This window comes from Dermacentor albipictus, chromosome 1, assembly GCF_038994185.2.
Source record: "Dermacentor albipictus isolate Rhodes 1998 colony chromosome 1, USDA_Dalb.pri_finalv2, whole genome shotgun sequence".
Taxonomy (NCBI): domain Eukaryota; kingdom Metazoa; phylum Arthropoda; class Arachnida; order Ixodida; family Ixodidae; genus Dermacentor; species Dermacentor albipictus.
In genome coordinates, this window is record NC_091821.1 from 342,300,951 (window position 1) to 342,317,891 (window position 16,941).

At 45.4% G+C, this 16,941-nt stretch overlaps 2 protein-coding genes across 8 annotated transcripts in view; one reads left to right on the forward strand and one right to left on the reverse strand.

The window, feature by feature from the left end:
• Nucleotides 1-16,941, reverse strand: part of LOC135907969 (uncharacterized) — a 435,033-nt gene that overhangs the window by 403,352 nt on the left and 14,740 nt on the right. For 3 of the 5 annotated variants that reach the window (XR_010566165.1, XR_011511337.1, XR_011511338.1), the window contains exon 1: nt 11,337-11,474. The exons of 1 other annotated variant lie outside the window; for it this stretch is intronic. The gene's annotated coding sequence lies outside the window, so the exon portion shown is untranslated. Of the gene's footprint in view, nt 1-2,938; nt 3,096-11,336; nt 11,475-16,941 lie in introns of those variants that run through there. One more of the 5 variants, XR_011511340.1, reaches the window with a different exon arrangement.
• Nucleotides 1-16,941, forward strand: part of Elk (Eag-like K[+] channel) — a 195,264-nt gene that overhangs the window by 138,313 nt on the left and 40,010 nt on the right. For all 3 annotated transcript variants that reach the window (XM_065439513.1, XM_065439460.1, XM_065439380.1), the window contains exons 7-8: nt 10,112-10,285; nt 11,407-11,638. In XM_065439513.1, coding sequence (XP_065295585.1) covers nt 10,112-10,285; nt 11,407-11,638 — 406 coding nt within the window. The remainder of the gene's footprint in view (nt 1-10,111; nt 10,286-11,406; nt 11,639-16,941) is intronic.

Below are 16,941 nucleotides of genomic sequence, written 5' to 3' on the forward strand. Positions count from 1 at the left end.
ATTCAGCCTAATTTCAGACCTTAAGAGTTGACCAAAGGAACGTTCCTATCATAATATTCAAGTTGAACAGGCACTTGCAAATTTCCACTATGAGCGCTCGGTCTAATGAATGGTTCTCGGCATTCACGGCCACAATGCTATACCCGATAATACATGTATACTATTATATTACACTCGCATACAATAACGAGGGAAAACAAAGAGAAGGTAAAAGACAGGTTATTGACAGTGTCCCAAAGGCAAGTCCACTCTCAACCACTCCAGAAGAAAACTCAGCAAACCAAAATGGAGTACAGAAATCAAATCCCGTCACCTCAGGCACAAAGTCGTGAGAAAAACTTACCTGTTCACCATAGCCAAGAGAAATTTTATAACTCAGCGTGGTCTCGCACCAACACAGCATCATACCTCACTGTCGGTGGAAAAAACAAGCTGATGAGACCTACTGATCGGTTCATGAAAAATTCATTCTTTTCAGGTTGGCTATACTTATTGCGTCATTACCATTGCACCAATCCTCGATGAGTTAAAGGGGCCCAACAAGTATTTGATAACATCGGAACACATCAAGATGATTCAAATTTCCTCATTGTTTATATATACGCCTGCTGGAACGTTTTCGCGTGCCTCAGCTTCATGTGGTTTTCTGTACGTTATTCATGCAATTCTAATAGAACCGACAGGAACTTCCTAAACATTCCACAAGATTTCTATAAGTAGATAGCGCTTACGAAAACGAAAATAGAAAACATACGAAATAATTGTACGCCATTCAGAACGTTTCAGTAGGTACGCTTTTGAGCGACCAGTTACTCGCTGCCTTACTATGCGTGTAAGTACTCTGAGCACTTCAAATTGGTTGCTCACGTCTACCGATTTTCATGCTGTTTCGCTTGAGGTACGCGCTGTTTATGACTGTCTGACGTTTATTCCTTCTATTCTTCTTTCTTTTATTATTCTGTCCTTTCTTGTAACGTTGTCTGCTTCTCCCGAGTGTTCTACCAATCGTTTTGGTCTTAGCTCACTGACATTTAAACGAGCACAACGAACTTGCGGCCCATCAACGTAACGAATTCGGTTGGTGTGAGAAAGGACCAGACCTTTTCAGGCAGAATGAATCAAGGTGATGACGAAACAAGAGATCGCTGAAGGATAGATCACTCTCGTGATGCGCTGAACTCGGCACCATTAAACTTGCGTATTCTCCCGTCGATTACCTTGCATTTGCGCTGTAGGTTAACCGCGTGGGCTTTAGTAAGATACCCGTGGCTTCGACGCCAAAGGCCATTGGTATGACGCGCCTGTCTTGTGGCACACCGCGGATATTGCGCACGTGACAGGAATAAAGCAACCGCATTATTGCCAAAAGGGGGAGGGGGCAACGCACTTGTATATGGTTCATCCCAAAAGTCTCTGATACTGGTGCATAAAAGCTTTGGCGGCAAGGCTGCTTAGGGTAATTGGGTGCCAGAAAAGTTCATTGGCACTCACGGAGGCGGGTAAGCCATCCTCTGACGCGTAGAAGCTGAATTTCGTCACTCGCCCCACCGTCAACCTTGCTTTTGTCAGGGACTTTCGATTTAATGACAACGCCCGCCGTATGCGATAATAACCTGCGTGTATTCATCGACTGCACAGGCGTTAGGGGCACAAAGCCGCATATTGATTAGCGTGTCACCGGTCCCGCGCACGAGCCTCTTAACGTCTTCGAGAACGTTGGACGGCGACAGAAGTGAACGCCATTCACGCTATGAAATACTTTTGTAACTTATGCGCACTCCGCATTTCAAGTCGTTCTTTTTTTATTTTGTTGCACTCGTCAATGGCGCTTTTGAGAAGACGCAGAATACGTGCAAACGATCACACTACGTTGATTGATTGATTGATTGATTGATTGATTGATTGATTGATTGATTGATTGATTGATTGATTGATTGATTGATTGATTGATTGATTGATTGATTGATTGATTGATTGATTGATTGATTGATTGATTGATTGATTGATTGATTGGTTGATTGATTGATTGGTTGATTGATTGATTGGTTGATTGATTGGTTGATTGGTTGATTGATTGATGTGATTTGATTTGATTGTGAGCGATACCATATAGCGCGCAGCTCCGGGCTAATTTTGGCAATGTGTCTCTAAAGTTCGCCTAAATCTAAGTACATGCGGGTTTCCGTAATCTGACGCCATCATAATGCGGCCACCGCGACGGAAAATCTAACCTTTTGTTCAGCAGCAAAATGTTATAGCCACTAATTTACTGCGCAATGGGTTGTTTCTCGAAGAGGTCGCCCGAGGAGCGCGCAACAGTGAAGTCTTGGTTCAGCTTCGTATTAACGTTCAAAACGCTGCAAATGAAACGAGAGAAAAACGCGAGAGACAGGCGACAAAATATATATCATGTGCTTTCGCCTTTGTGCTTCACCTACATTGTTCAGTTTAAGTTAGACAGAGCGGGATCATCATGGTACTTGGGTGTGGGATAGAGAAGCTTTTACTCTGACACAGGGTTCCATGTAACTGAAGTGAGTGAAGTGATGCGTGAACCGGCAATAACCTGGAACTATTGCCTCTTTACATGTCCATCGCAGCCGTAGAAAGCATCACTTCAAAGCTGCCGGTAGTTTAGCACAATTCTCTTGTAAATATATGCAGCGCCATCTAAGGGTCACCAGAATAAAAAGGCAACGAAAGTAAAGCGGCAGACGTCAGAGCCTGTTCAATACGACGCTTGCGACACGCGGAGGTGGTGATAGGTTAGTGCCCCAGCATTTTGATATGTTTCGTCGAGTTCGTCTTTTATAAACTCCGGTAAATTGCTTTCTACAGTGTCATCGTAATACCCCTTTTAGTCGTGAAACGAGGCTTCTTTCTTGGCGCCAGAAACAAAAAATAAAAAGAACTTCAAGGAATTAACGTACAGCAAGCTTTCTCTGCTAATCCTTTGCAGAGAATCCTTTTTTCCATGATTGCAGGTCTGAAATGGCATTAATCAAAGCCACCACTGCGGCCATGTTGATTATCTGACCACCTCGCTCAAACCGGCACTCCCGCATGTAGATCCGCTGGCAGCTGTAAGCCGCCATCTGCAGCACAAAGAATACAAATCATGTAGTTAGCATTGCTGACGCGCACATTACTGAGAGAGAGAGAGAGAGAGAGAAACTTTATTTTGGTTCCTTCAAGGATTTAGCGCCTCGAGGTCTCGGTCGTCTTGGGCGCCGGCGACTTGGAGCCTCTTCCAGCAAGGGTGGGCCCCTATTCCAGGGCTCCACTGAGCCTAGCTACCTCACTAGCGTGCTGCACTAAGGCCCTTTGGGCCGTGAGCTCGCAGCTGGTAAGCCGACTCTCCCATTGCTCCGCACTCGGGTTATTGTGTTGGTGGAATGATTTATTGTGTTTACATTCCCATGTGACATGGTATAGTGTGGGTGTGGCCCCGCACCATGGGCCGGTGTCTCTATATTGTGTTGGGTACATTTTGTTTAGGATGTATAAATTTGGGAAGGAGTTTGTCTGCAATCTGCGCCAACTCGTTGCTTCCTCCTGCGTTAGAGCTTTGTGCGGTGGGGGATATTTGGCTCTCGTCCCTCTGTATAAGTTTAAGATTTCTGTGTATCCTCCCTCACAAGCGTGTGGGTGATACTCCGGGGCGCGCGACTGCTCTGCTCGGAACGTGGTCTCTCGAGCTAGGCTGTCTGCCCTTTCGTTACCCTCTATGCCTGCGTGGGCCGGAATCCAAATTAACTTGTGCGTAACGTTCCTCTCGGCGAAGTCGGCTCCGCCAAGAATTCTGAGGGCGGCTTTGCTAATCCTGCCCCGCGTGTAATTTCTGCACGCTTCCTTCGAGTCTGTTAGGATGTTTAGAGGCCTGCCTGTCCTATATCCTTCTACTGCCGCCAGCGCCACGGCAATTTCTTCGGCCTCCGCTGTGTCGGCTGCCTTTGCCGTCACACATGTGATCATATTCCCGTCGCCGTCCACCACCACCGCCGTGGCCATGCGCTTCCCTTCTCGCGGGTACGTGGCAGCATCCGTGTACACCGTGTTCTCTAGTAGCGCGAGTGTCTTTTCCACGTATTCGGCTCGCGCCTGCCTTCTGCTCTCGTGGAGGTTGGGGTCCATGTTCTTAGGTACTGGCCTAACGCTTATTGTTTTTCTTAAGCAGTCGGGCACGTCTGTGTATCTATCTACGTGTCCACTCGTGTCCCGTCCCAGCCTAGTCAGGAGCGCTCTCCCTGCAGGGGTGCTTTTGAGTCTGGCTTTTTGCGTTTCAAGCAGGGCTTCCGCCAGTTCGCTGAAAGTGTTGCTGATGCCCAGTTGGAGCAGTTTTTCGTTTGAAGTGTTTTTCGGCAGATGGAGAGCCGTCTTGTATGCTTTCCTGATTATCGTGTCCGCCTGTTCCCTCTCTCCTTTGGTCATCGCGTGGTACGGTAGCGAGTAGATGACTCGGCTGACGACCAGGCTGCCGACGAGTTTGAGTGTGTCTTCCTCTTTCATGCCGTATCTTTTTTGGGAGACCCTGTTGATCATCCGGCCCACCTGCTCCGTCACTTTGCTCAGCAGGCTGATGGTGTGGCTACATTTTCTGCTGCCCTGTAGCCACATGCCCAGGATTTTGATCATATTCTTTTCCGGGATGTTTTGACCATCAAGTGTTACTTCCAGCGTTGCTTGGGTGGGTGTCTACCTACTCTCAGTAATTCGGATTTTTCTGTGGAGCATACCAGTCCCCTCTCTCTGGTGTACTTTTCGACACAGCGCGCAGCCTCTTGTAGCTTGTTGAGTACCTCAACACATTACTGAGAATAGTTTTGTAGTTTTTTTTCTTGGTGTCGGATATTTCCTGCAAAACATTGATTCCTACTGGAATCATTGGCTTAGGAAGGGTTAAAGAAATTCCGTATTCCTTTCTTCATATTTTCTGTTTTTTATTTATCAGGTTTTGATGGGATCTTATTTTACATTACTTTGGTATACGAGCTTCTCCGAGAAAGTATTTCTGCAAGATACAAGCTTTAAAATAGCTAATGCCACTTTCCACATTTTTCTCAGCCCTGCATTTCACATAGTTTGACTAAATCCCTGTGCACCCTGTGCAATCATATTTTGAAAAAGACAAAGAGAATAGGCGCCCTTTCTTCAGTGAATGTTGCACAGAAGAACGTCCACTACTATTGAACTGCTACGAGCAATATATACAACAGAATAAATATCGAGGATCCTATATGTGCCATAAGCATTGCTAAATAGCTCTTGCCGCCGCGTGTCAAGAACACGACATCATACGCAACTCTCAGCATAAGTTAAAGTAATGTCGTTTCTCATGCGTAGCTGACCCTTTGAGTTATAAGTTTTTCAAGGAAATAAAAAATGTGCAACCAGATCGGCTTGCTTCACTGATCTGCGGCAAATCGGGGGATCAAAAGCGCGACGCACACTTAGGCGGTCGCCGGTTTCTTCGTGTCCGCTTTCTTGTCTCTTCGTTCGCACGTTAAGTAAAGAAACTCTTAAACCCTTTTGCGAAATCTCCCTTCGCCTGGAATAATATTTGTTTTTCGCTGCGTCGCAGCTTAAGTCGCGCCGTGAGCAACCTTCCTGTTACGTTCAGTGACCTCAGTCAATTCAGCCTTTCATTCTCACGCGAAGGATCGAGGTCCCGTATATTACAAGGGCGACGACACATAGCGCTGTTCGTGCGGCATTGTAAGACCTCTGCAATACGTTTCTCGCAGCGGCTTATGCGATCGAGGGTTTCAGTCGGCTTTCACCGACCAAGAAGAGCTTTCATTCAAGTTCTTTCTTTTTTTTCGACGCTGTCGAGAATGATCCATCGCTCGGAAAGTTACTGCCTCTCCCCAACTTCTTTATTTGATACTTCTTATATTTTTACCACGTACGGGTATTTCGTACTTCTGGTGAAACAAAATAAAAGCGCAAAATTAGAAATTGTCACTAGCCAGAATGTACAAAGGAAACCAATACGACCCGCCCTGGTAGCTTAGTGACTGTGACGCTGCGCTATTGAGCTCGAGGGCATGGCTCTGATCCCGGCCGTGGCGGCCACATCTCGAGGAAGCCGAGATGCTCGTGTACTTATATTAAGGGGCCTGATCAAAAAAACCACGTGATCAAAAGTGTTCTGAATTCCCCCAGTGTGGCTTTCCAAATGATCAGATCAGTTTCGGCACGTAAAACTCTATAATTTGCCTTAAATCTTTCTTTGAAATCGATACAGTTTACTCATGCTAATATTCGTATTCGAAGCAAAAGCTTGTCGTTGTCCAGAGTGTGAAAGTGCCCAGCACCCCGCCTTTCTGGGGCAGTGGCTCTACCGAAGAAGCCAACCAGGATGCTAGCGATAATATGGCGAGAACGAGTTAACCGACAAATCGAAGTGCACAAACAATGATAAGCAAATAAGCTGTAGGGAAATCCGCGACGTTAGCGAAGTCATTGGTTCGCTTTGCGTAGCTATATGTTGTGCCCTCGGGTAGATGGCAGTTTTTCCTTTTATGAAACTTCCTTCACCTTGCGGATTTCAGCACAATTGCTTTACGTACAAAATAGAACCAAAACTAGAAATGACCTCGGAAATCAATACTTCCTTTACGCGCTGTGCGCGCAATTGTGCAGGCCAAGATCATCGAAAACAAAAACGCGGATGAAAAGAATAATATTTAAGAGGTGTCGCATGTATTTCGAAACACTTTTGATTGAACCTGTGCTGCAAGTTTCAATAATGAATGTAAATAAGGTTAAGTAAGACGAGTTGGAATCTTTACCGTTTGGTATCTGCTGACGGTGTCAGTATGTCATCATGTAGTGGATACGCTTCTTTTGTTGCTTATCGGAATATATTACATAAGGCACATTCTTTAAGAAGCTGGATAGGTGTTTTCCCGCTAGACATGAAAGAGTTTGTGTTCTCTTATCCGACGTTACTGCACAGAATTCTCGCGCGGAGTCCATATTCTATACACTCGACAAAGCACACTGCCGAACTGCACATTCTTAATCCGTTCAGCGGCTGTAGGTGTTTCATGATTCTGAAAACGCAAGAAGTAGGGTGAAACTGCATTTGGCGACGCACCGAATTCATTGGGTCGTGGAGGGGATACGGCATAGAGAGGAAGGACGTGGGCGTCGTAAAGGTAGGTCCATTCATAATAGATGAAGAAGACTTCGGCGTAGGTGGCCCGACGAGGCCAGCGCTTCAAGTGACGCGGCAGCTTTTATATTTAGTTCCCAATTCCATGTCTCTGCTAAGTGGCACGTGCGCTGTTCTCATCTTGTATTTTTCTTTTCCTAAGCTTCAGTGTGGAGGAGACGATGTTGCTCAAAGCATTTGCTCGAATTGCGGCATTAACGGAAATAGTTCCTGATGTATCCAAGTCGCACGCGCGTCTTGAGTTCCATTATAGGGTTTGTTTCTCTATTTGTGGCAGCTCTGCTTGTTTTTAATTTTCAGTGCGGAACCACACCGCTGTAAGAACTTCGTGTGCTGCGTTTTTAGTGGCAATTAAAGTGACTTAATTTGGCCTTTGCAGAAACAGCAATCGAGAAGTACCAAGTTTTAAAGAATCAGCGAGTGGGAGTGCGTCGGTGACGACCAAGACGCGTAATATAATTATACGAACGACCAAGGAATAGAAATGTTCTCTACTTGAAATATTCTACTCACGCGGGCATTTTCCTGGCATTTCTTCGACCTCGCTTTCGCTAACATGGTTTGCACTACGATTATATAGTGATTGGTTGTTTGCCAAAGTATTTAACAGTTTCAGTGCTCAGAGCTAAATTTTACCGGTTATTTGTTGAACCAATTCGTCAGGACGAATCCCGAAATATTTATAATAGAACTAATCATATTATTGTCAATCTCGAAGAGAGAGAGAGAGAGAAGGGAAGACGGAAAGGCAGGGAGGTTAACTAGACTGAGTCCAGTTTGCTACCCTACGCGTGGGGAGGGGAATGGGGAGTGAAAGAGAAAGAGAGAGAACTTAAGTGTAGGTTGTCTATAGTCGGGCACTCAAGTCCGTTGCCTTCAGGTAGCGAAAAAGCGCTCTAACTGCTTTTTGGGCCAATGAGCTGTGAGGCCAGGCTCCCTAAATCTCGAAATTTTAGCCTGAGCTCATGCCCCTGATTTTCCCTGTAAAGTATGCCACCTTTTGATGCTCAAAAAACGATGTTTACTCGCTCTCTCAATTAAACCCCCGAGTGGAACCTTTTGTAGAGTTCTTATGGTGCCGCAACGAATGATTACCAGGTTTGAACAGCACCATATTCTATACGTTCGTAATAATCGACGAGTATTTACAGACATTTTAGCAGGCCACGCATGTGAGTTTTATACCGTGCGCATATTTTAATACAAACCTTAAAAAACATGGTGTTGCGGCTCGAGGCATGTGGCGTTTGGGCCATGAATCCACCAAGCCCATTGATGAGTACCTCCAGTAGTATGAATAAATGAAAAAGGGTTTACTTTACATTATTTACACGGGCTCTAAATACGGAAGCCCACTCTATGTTGGAGCATATGAAACGTCTCAGTTCAAAACGGAACGTGTCAGCACCACTCCAAGTGCACCAAAGGTCTCCACTTTTGATCCCATCTTCTTGCCAGGACACTCGACTAGGGAACCTGGTGACTCTATCTCGGCCACTCAGACTCGTCGAACTGGTCGCCGTACCCCACCCACGATGTCGCACCTATTCGCCTCCTATGTTGCACCTTAGCCCGCGGATGTGGAGCAAGTGTGTAGCAATCTGCGAATTGGAAGTCGATGCTATTCCCACGGCAGCCTTCGAAGTTGGCCCCTTTCATCAATTTGTCCAGCTTGTCAGGGTCAGGTTGAGGTAGAATGATCTTCACGATAATCGCCGCTTCTACGGAGAGCGGCGGATGTTGTCGCCCTCTGTATGCGTGTCAGTCTATTTCGGGTCCCGGTGTCGTCTGAGCGCGCGCTGATGAAAGGACTGCCTCGCGGAAAACGTCTTAGGAAGGCTCATTGCCGTATGAAGACGTAACAGTGCCCATGCCTCGAATTTCAGGTTCCGATGTCATGGATATCTTGGAGTACACGGTGTCCTGGTATACAAATCGTCACAATCAATGACAATCGCACAGATCGTGTTAACAGTGACATTAGCTTAAAAAAATAATATGAAAACTCAAGAGCACTGCACAGGTGCGATTGCATAGAGCGTTTATTGGATCCTAGTACGTAACGCGTGACACCCTACTTGGCCTTTTTGTAAGCGCGTGCAATATTTTCCCAGCTCACTCTTCAGGCAACTACGCCAAGCCAAGTTCCTGCGTTCCTGACAGCTAGACTTGGGCGTACCTTTAAAATTATGTGCTCGTTGTAGTGCGCAGAGACGAGTGCTGTGCAACAGCTTTGACAGAATAGATAGTTTTGCTCTATCACAACAGGAGTCAACCAGTGCTGCAATGTGGGCTTGTTGGTATGGCATCTTGGAGTACGACTGCCACGCATATACACGAGAACGCAAGAAAGCGCACGAAATTCACACTTCTTGCGCACTCGTGCTGCAATCGCGCAACAATCGTACACTTTGACGCGATATCCTGGGCCATTTATCTCAAAGGACATCCGCGCCCAAGGTCTAGAATACGTTTTTTCAGTTCCGTGAGGTCAACGGACCTGCACAAGTAGGCTTTGACAATACTGCTTGTTATGCCTTAGGATTGTGTGCACGCTTTCGGTTCAGTTTGTTTCTCTTTTGTTCCTCTTCTGTGTCATTTCTCCCTTGCCCGTGTAATGCAGCCAGCCCTAACTGCCCGGGGTTAATCTCCCTGCTTCTCAATGCCTCTGCTCTCTCTCTCTCTCTCTCTCTCTCTCTCTCTCTCTCTCTCTCTCTCTCTCTCTCTCTCTCCAACGTAATATCTCGTAAGAATGTGTTTTGAAATATTCTACGCGTACCTTTTGTTATTGCGCATTACACGCGTAGCGATTACGAAGAGGCCTATGTCAAAAATACTGCATAAAAATATGCCAGGGTATGGCTAGCTCATAGTCAACAGAGCTCCTTCGTGACTTTCGATGGTTCGCTTTTCTCTGTCGCTCGCGTGCAGAACCTGTTGCACTCGACGGCGCTGCCCGAATACAAGACGGCGGCCATCAAGAAGTCCCGCTTCATCCTCTCCCACTACGGCGCCTTCAAGACCTGCTGGGATTGGCTCATCCTAGTCGCCACGGTCTACGTCGCCGTCGTTGTGCCTTACAGTGCCTGCTTCGGCGAGATGCAGGTACGCCGTCCACGTCTTCAGGTAGCACCACGAGACAATTAAAGAACAATGTTCGGTGCCTTTAACAATGCAGATTTGCATTGCTGCCACTGAATGACAGCCTATTATAAAGGGCAGCGAAATTGCAAAAAGCCTGTCCAGTTGTTTTCACGTCGTGGGACCTCGTGTGCGACATGCGGTAAAAATTCTCCTGGATTACTCTTTCGCGGACCAGGTCACGGGCCATATGGCACTACAAGAGCCCGTCAAGTCAAAGACACAGCTTTAATGCGACGCCCGTCCAAGGTGCTCGAAACATGGCAGTCGTAACGCACCAGTTCAAGAGCAGAAACCGGCCAAAGCTCTAAAATTTAACTTTCGACTATTCTCAGCTCTGAAATAGAAAGTGAAATCGGCGGAGCACAGACAAGCGTCACGAAGCATTTAGAGGGTACGTACCTGATCACATTGAATTTCTAGCTAAAGGCTACACACATTTTAGATAAAGCAGTGTACGCACAAATGAAGTGGGCTGCTGCGCCCACACAAACATGTATGCAAACTTCGTGACGCGTATTCACCTTAAAGCTCTTACGCTGAAACTGTTGTCAAGAGACAGGGGACCAAATTCACAGAACTTCCCATTCATAAGTGCTGTTTGTCATTAGTTGGCTGCCTTTGCTAATAATACGTATGTCCGTCTCTAACATACTTGTCCGAGATTGGCTAGCATCCGCTCTTGCGGAAATTTCTGGCGTAACAACCTTTTGCGAATGCGGATCCAGATGCCACCCAATCATGTGGCTAGCCAGACTTGTGAAAGCTGCCCACCAATGGCAAACACCACATACGACGAAAAGCTTCATGAAAACGGGCCCAGATAACCAAATACACTCTGTGAACATCCTAAGCGTGAAAGTATAGGCTCGTGACAGGAAATATCGTCATCTACCGAAATGCACCATGCGAAGCTGCATGGTTGCATCGGGGCCGCATTCGAGAGGGTCGTAACTTTCTCCTTCGTGACCGTTGTTTAGGCCAGTGTCTCGAGAAAAGCCGCACGTGTACTTACTTCATCGTGTACTCCGTTAGAGTCCCTGCAGCGTAGAGCAACGCTCCGGCCTCGCCTTTTTTTCTCGCAGAGCCACACCGTGCAGCAGCAGCAGCGGCGGATGGCTCTGATGGCGGCGGGCCTGAACGAGAGCTCGCTGCTCGAGCTGGTCGCGAACCTGAACGGCAGCATCGGGGCGGCCGCGGGTGTTGGCGGCGGTGTCCCGGCGGGGAGTGCGCTGCCGCCGCCAGCCACGGAGCCGCAGCTGGACGGCAACAGGACAATCATCTCCGACGTCATCGTCGAGGCCATGTTCATCATCGGTACGCCAGACTGTGCATGCATGCAGTCACGTATTTTGTTTCTAGGTTTTGTTTGCCTGTTTGCTTTCTACAAAAAAACTGGTGTTTAGTAACGAAGTACACCGCTGAGAGAGAACATTCTATTCAAATCACGGCTCGAGACCTATTCGTAGGAGGAAGTAAGGGGAAAGAAAATCGGGCTACGCGTTGGCTCCCTGAGCTTCAGATGCGAAACTCCATAGTGAGTTGAGGGTCTCCTGTCATTAGCTGGACCTAGTCCTCGCACGAAGTCATACGCACACATATGAAGACGAAAATTTTCAACAAATATCAGCTGCAAGAGCGCTCCCGCTTGTCTTTCTGTGTGATTCACTGTGTCCGCGTCTTATAGAAAGCGCGACCCATACCAGTATGCAATTCCAATTCGCCCGAGAAACAGCACTCTTAAGCTTAGTAACGGTGGGAGAATTACAAGGAGGGCGCTATTCCTTGTCCAGGATATGCATTGTCCTAAAAATTTCCATACATCTAAAGCATTTTGTTATATACATGAAAGGTCAAAAGATATTATGATTCAATAACACTATCATCTACTGCTAAACACATGAAAAAAAATTGAAGATGTGGTACATAAAAGCTATTGCAATTGCAACCACATCAAGGCTCAGCGTAAAACAAGTCACAAGTTTATTGAAATTTCAACACTTGAACTTTAAACACACAACATGAGAGCGTATAGCCCGAGAAGAGCAGATTAGTATGGTCAAAACAGAGATTTAATAAGTCCTGAAGTTCAAGCAAGACTTCAGCTTGATTTTTCTAATAAGATTGGCTGAAGCGTGCACCTGTACACAGCTGCACAGCCTTCCCTGCTGCTGCGCTGTCTGCAAACTCAATTGTCTTCACGCGCCGTAACTCTGGCAGTGTTTGTGTGGTGTTGTTGCAAGGCTGAAATTAGCCTCCGCCATTCATTTTTGGTGTCAGATTGGCCAATATGGCGAAGTTCTCGAGCAGATACAAAAGCTTTTTTTTTTCTGGACGTTGTTGAGACTAAGGGAAGTATTCTGCAAGAGTCCACCTAGTGGGCATGTCCACTTCGTCTGTTGCTAAGTGCTGATTGGCTGTGGTGCCTGGTTGTTGCGGACGCGCAGCCCTGCCGAACCAATCAGAACTTCAACAGCAGACGAAATGACATGTCCACTATGTGGACTCTTACAGAATACTTCCCCAATGCCTCTCAGCTTATGAGGGAGGAAAGAAAGGAAAAGTACCAAGGTTAACCAGATGCACGTTCAATTTGCAACGCCCCACGAAGAAAGAAAGAAAGAAAGAAAGAAAGAAAGAAAGAAAGAAAGAAAGAAAGAAAGAAAGAAAGAGAGAGAAAAAAAGGAAGAAAGAGAAAGAAAGAAAGAAAGAAAGAAAGAAAGAAAGAAAGAAAGAAAGAAAGAAAGAAAGAAAGAAAGAAAGAAAGAAAGAAAGAAAGAAAGAAAGAAAGAAAGAAAGAAAGAAAGAAAGAAAGAAAGAAAGAAAGAAAGAAAGAAAGAAAGAAAGAAAGAAAGACTAGCAGTGCGAACGTGCGGGGCTGCCCATCGTGCCTACAATCGGTCAGAGAGGGCCAATAGTTTAGATAACTGCACTAAGGCCCGCGTTGCTTCGTGATTATATACCAAGGACATTTGTCTCAAAACATTGTCGACGATCTCGCCCCTTTAACACAGCCCGAAAAACGTCACGCTCAACAACCTCCTATAGCGATGACAAAAACACAATTGTTCTACGATTGTCTCTTCACAGTTACACGAGTTATACGAGAATATGCCTGTCATCCTAATAGGGAATAAGTAGGCTTTCGTAAAAGCCACTTCTAATCAGAAGCGGCGCAGTAACGTTGAACCATAGCAGGAAAGTTGTAATAGGAACGTTTGCAAATGCCTCTCAGCCTAGCTGACTGTTGGTGCACTGTGTAGATTAGGAAATTTGACAACATTGTCATCGCACAAATTTCCACAGTAGTCCCGAATAAAATCGTTGCGTTTCTTTTCTAAATTTGTCAGATGTTACCCTTTAAGTTTACTCACAAAAGCCTAGTCCGATAGATAGCGTTGCACATTACACTTCAACTTTTCTTCTTTTTTTTTTGGTGCGGGGAGAGGGGCCGGAAGGCAGTAAAACCAATGGGCTTTGAAAATAGCCAGTTCAGCAAACTAAGGAAAAATTACAGTGGTGTGGTGGAAGCACAGTTTGCGCAGGGATACTTTACAACGAGAGCTCGACAAAAAAAAAAAGCAACAAGCGCCCGCACAGAAACTGGCAAATAAAAACTTAACGAAGTTTACCTGGCCAGGACACGTGGCTGCCATGAGCAGGCGCTCCTGTATCGCACCACAAAGAGCGTAGAAGAAACCCGAAGAACAAATAACGACCATCCTGACAAAGCCGCCGCCATGGCTACGAAGAAGATATCTTTGTAGCGCTGGTAACCTGGTTTCAGCAGGGACCGCCGGTGACACGTGCCGTAAAGCTAGACGAGCACATAAGCGAAGCCACGTGTACCTTGATCTTGCTTATCCGTATCATGTTTCCTTTTAGTTTTCTTTTTCTTTTTTGCGGTTTAGATGCAACGCCTATATGTCTCTTCCAGTTCAGTTTCAAACAGGTTCCATCAATTTCTGTCATTTTCTGGGAAAAGTTCGTCTCACTCTTTTGTCCTCTTCACCTTGGATCACGTTGCTACCCGCTGTTCGAAAGAGTGATAGAGGAATAGCGCCTTCGCTAGTTATCTCTCTATGCGAGTTAACGTGTGCGAGCATCAGCAAGAATGCAAAAGACCGACACTCCACTACGCCAGGTGACGCTTACATAATGAATTGACGAGGCACGCATTCAATTTACTCTTCTTTAGTATACGCACGGATAGAGACGTCGTCTCGAATGTAGGCGCTTTTCACGGAATTAGATTTTCTGCAATATTACGCTTGTCTGCAACAACGGCCTGCACTTGTAACGTCGGAGATGTACCACTCCTCTCACTGGGCTGTCCATCGTTGAGTTACTAACTACAAGCCATGCTGTTGATTATATTAATGTGCCACGTGCTTAATTGTGGACAGCATGGAGAAAGTATGATTCCCTTGTGGTTCACGAAGTGAGGGAGGAGGTGCAGTTAGTGAGGTGGTTTAAATTATTTGAAAGTGTTCGGATGTTCTCAGCTGAAGCATTGAAAATGACTTAATACGTGGTGTTCAGGAGCAACAAATGACGTCACTATTTTGCAAGGATAAAAGCACTGCTATCTCAACAACAGCTTTCAGTGCATTGAAATTATTCTTTATAAGTATAGACAAAATTGTCTCAAGATGCTAGGGATAATTTTATGCGTCGTTGTTGATGTTTCGTCCGTTTTTGGTTTTTGTTCTCTAGTATGTGTTAGTGCTCGCGCGTGTTCAAGTGCCTATTTTATTATCGTTGTTATTTCTCTTTTTATTTTATTTTTTAAAACATAATAAAACGGAGTTGCTGGATGCGTACTACTTCCAACTTCTTCAGTTAGACTCCATTTAGTCCTACCTACGGCATCCTTCTGACGCTCTAGTACGAAACGAAACAGAATGTTTTTGCTAAATAACATGCAGCTCAAACACAATGTTGAAATCTAAAGGAGGACGTGAATTTTATTTTGAGTAGCCGAGATAACGAACCGTATAATATATCTCTGCAAGCAGCATTTGCGTAGGTAGCATAACGTTTGCTTCCTTGTCATTATTATGATTACTTATACATTAATTTTGAAGGCCCCGCACATTGCACTATACTCAGCACGAAGTGCATCTCTAAATCTGATGTTCCGTTTGCGCCCTTAAAACGTCATTGTATCAACACAAAGAGCAAGAAGTGTCCCTTCTTTTTGCGACTTTTCTAACTTCAGAATTGCTTAAGATTTCATCATTGTTTAGTAGCAATTGTTGTTTGGATAGCCGTTTCATAGTTGTAGAAAAAGAAACTGAACTTAAGAGATACATACACAAGCCTACGATTGCGTAGTCTATGTTCTATCCTTTTTCATGTGTATGTCTTTTATAGATTGCGTTTTCTTCTCGGACCGCAATCACTGTAATCGCGTGCTCTAGCAAATTTTTCCTACGTCAAGTAAAAACTACGTGAAGTCGTGAGAGAATCCTAAGTGATATGCTATCACCATCTTATTGTTGTTGAATCATTTCCTTTTATCCCCGCAAGGACTGATTTTACTCGTGCCAAAGGAAGGAAGGAAGCAGGAATAGACGGAAAGACAGGGAGGTTAGCCAGTTCTCAGACCAGCTGGCTACCCTTGCTGGGGAAAGGGCGTAAGGAGAGTAAAAGATAATAGAAAAGAGATGTTACAAAACAGGAAAGAAGAGCGTAAAGAAGGGGGGGGGGGGGGGGGGGAGGGGCGTGGAGAAGGAGAATACGGCACTGCTTAAAGTCTGTCTCTAATATTGCCAAGCTGAGCAACAGAACTCCATCGCACTTTACGCAGACCGTTCCAGTCCGTAGTCCTGGGAGAACATTGCGGTCCATTAACGTGTCGCTAGAAAAACACATTCCGTTGCCTCATTTCCATTGACTGTGCAGATGAAGCTGTAATCCCTCTGCGACAGCTTCTGTAATTGCTCGCCCGACGATAGAACAAGCCCGAACACACAAGCTCGCGAGAAATTTTACGACCGGAGCTTCGATTTGGACTTAGGAGAGACCTAGCCTGCTCTCTAGGATGAATTTTGTCTTCCACAACGCACATGCAAGTCCTAAAAGACAAACTCGACGTCCCTACGAAAACTCTAATTGTGTGCTTTGCATATGCATTTCCTTCGCATTCTCTTTTCTTTGCCCTCAATGTTATGTTCTTTTTACTGCACCCTAATTGTCGTGATTTCATTATCGTTTTTTTCGAGACACTTTTCCTAACTCAATATTTTCTTTTTTTGTTTGCTCGTTCATATGTTTATGAACTTCAGCCTCATGCGCTGAAGCACGCTTCAAGCATTTCATTTGCTTCCGCTGTCTGGCTCCTTTTTTTCCCTGTTCACTGCTTCTTTTTTTCTTCCTGCTATTTCTTCTTTTTTTTCGTGTTATTTCATGGAGCAATATGCTCGACCTTCGACCTTTCTGGACGATGTATAGGCTTAGAGAAAAAATAAAAAGAGGCTAAATATAAATATGATTCCAATTATTATTACAAGCGCTCAAAGAAACGCTAGAGGGGAAAGGGAGGTAAAGTGACAGCAAAGTAAAGATAAAAAAGAAAGGAGCATAGACATACAATCACAGTCGGCCACTGTTACCGC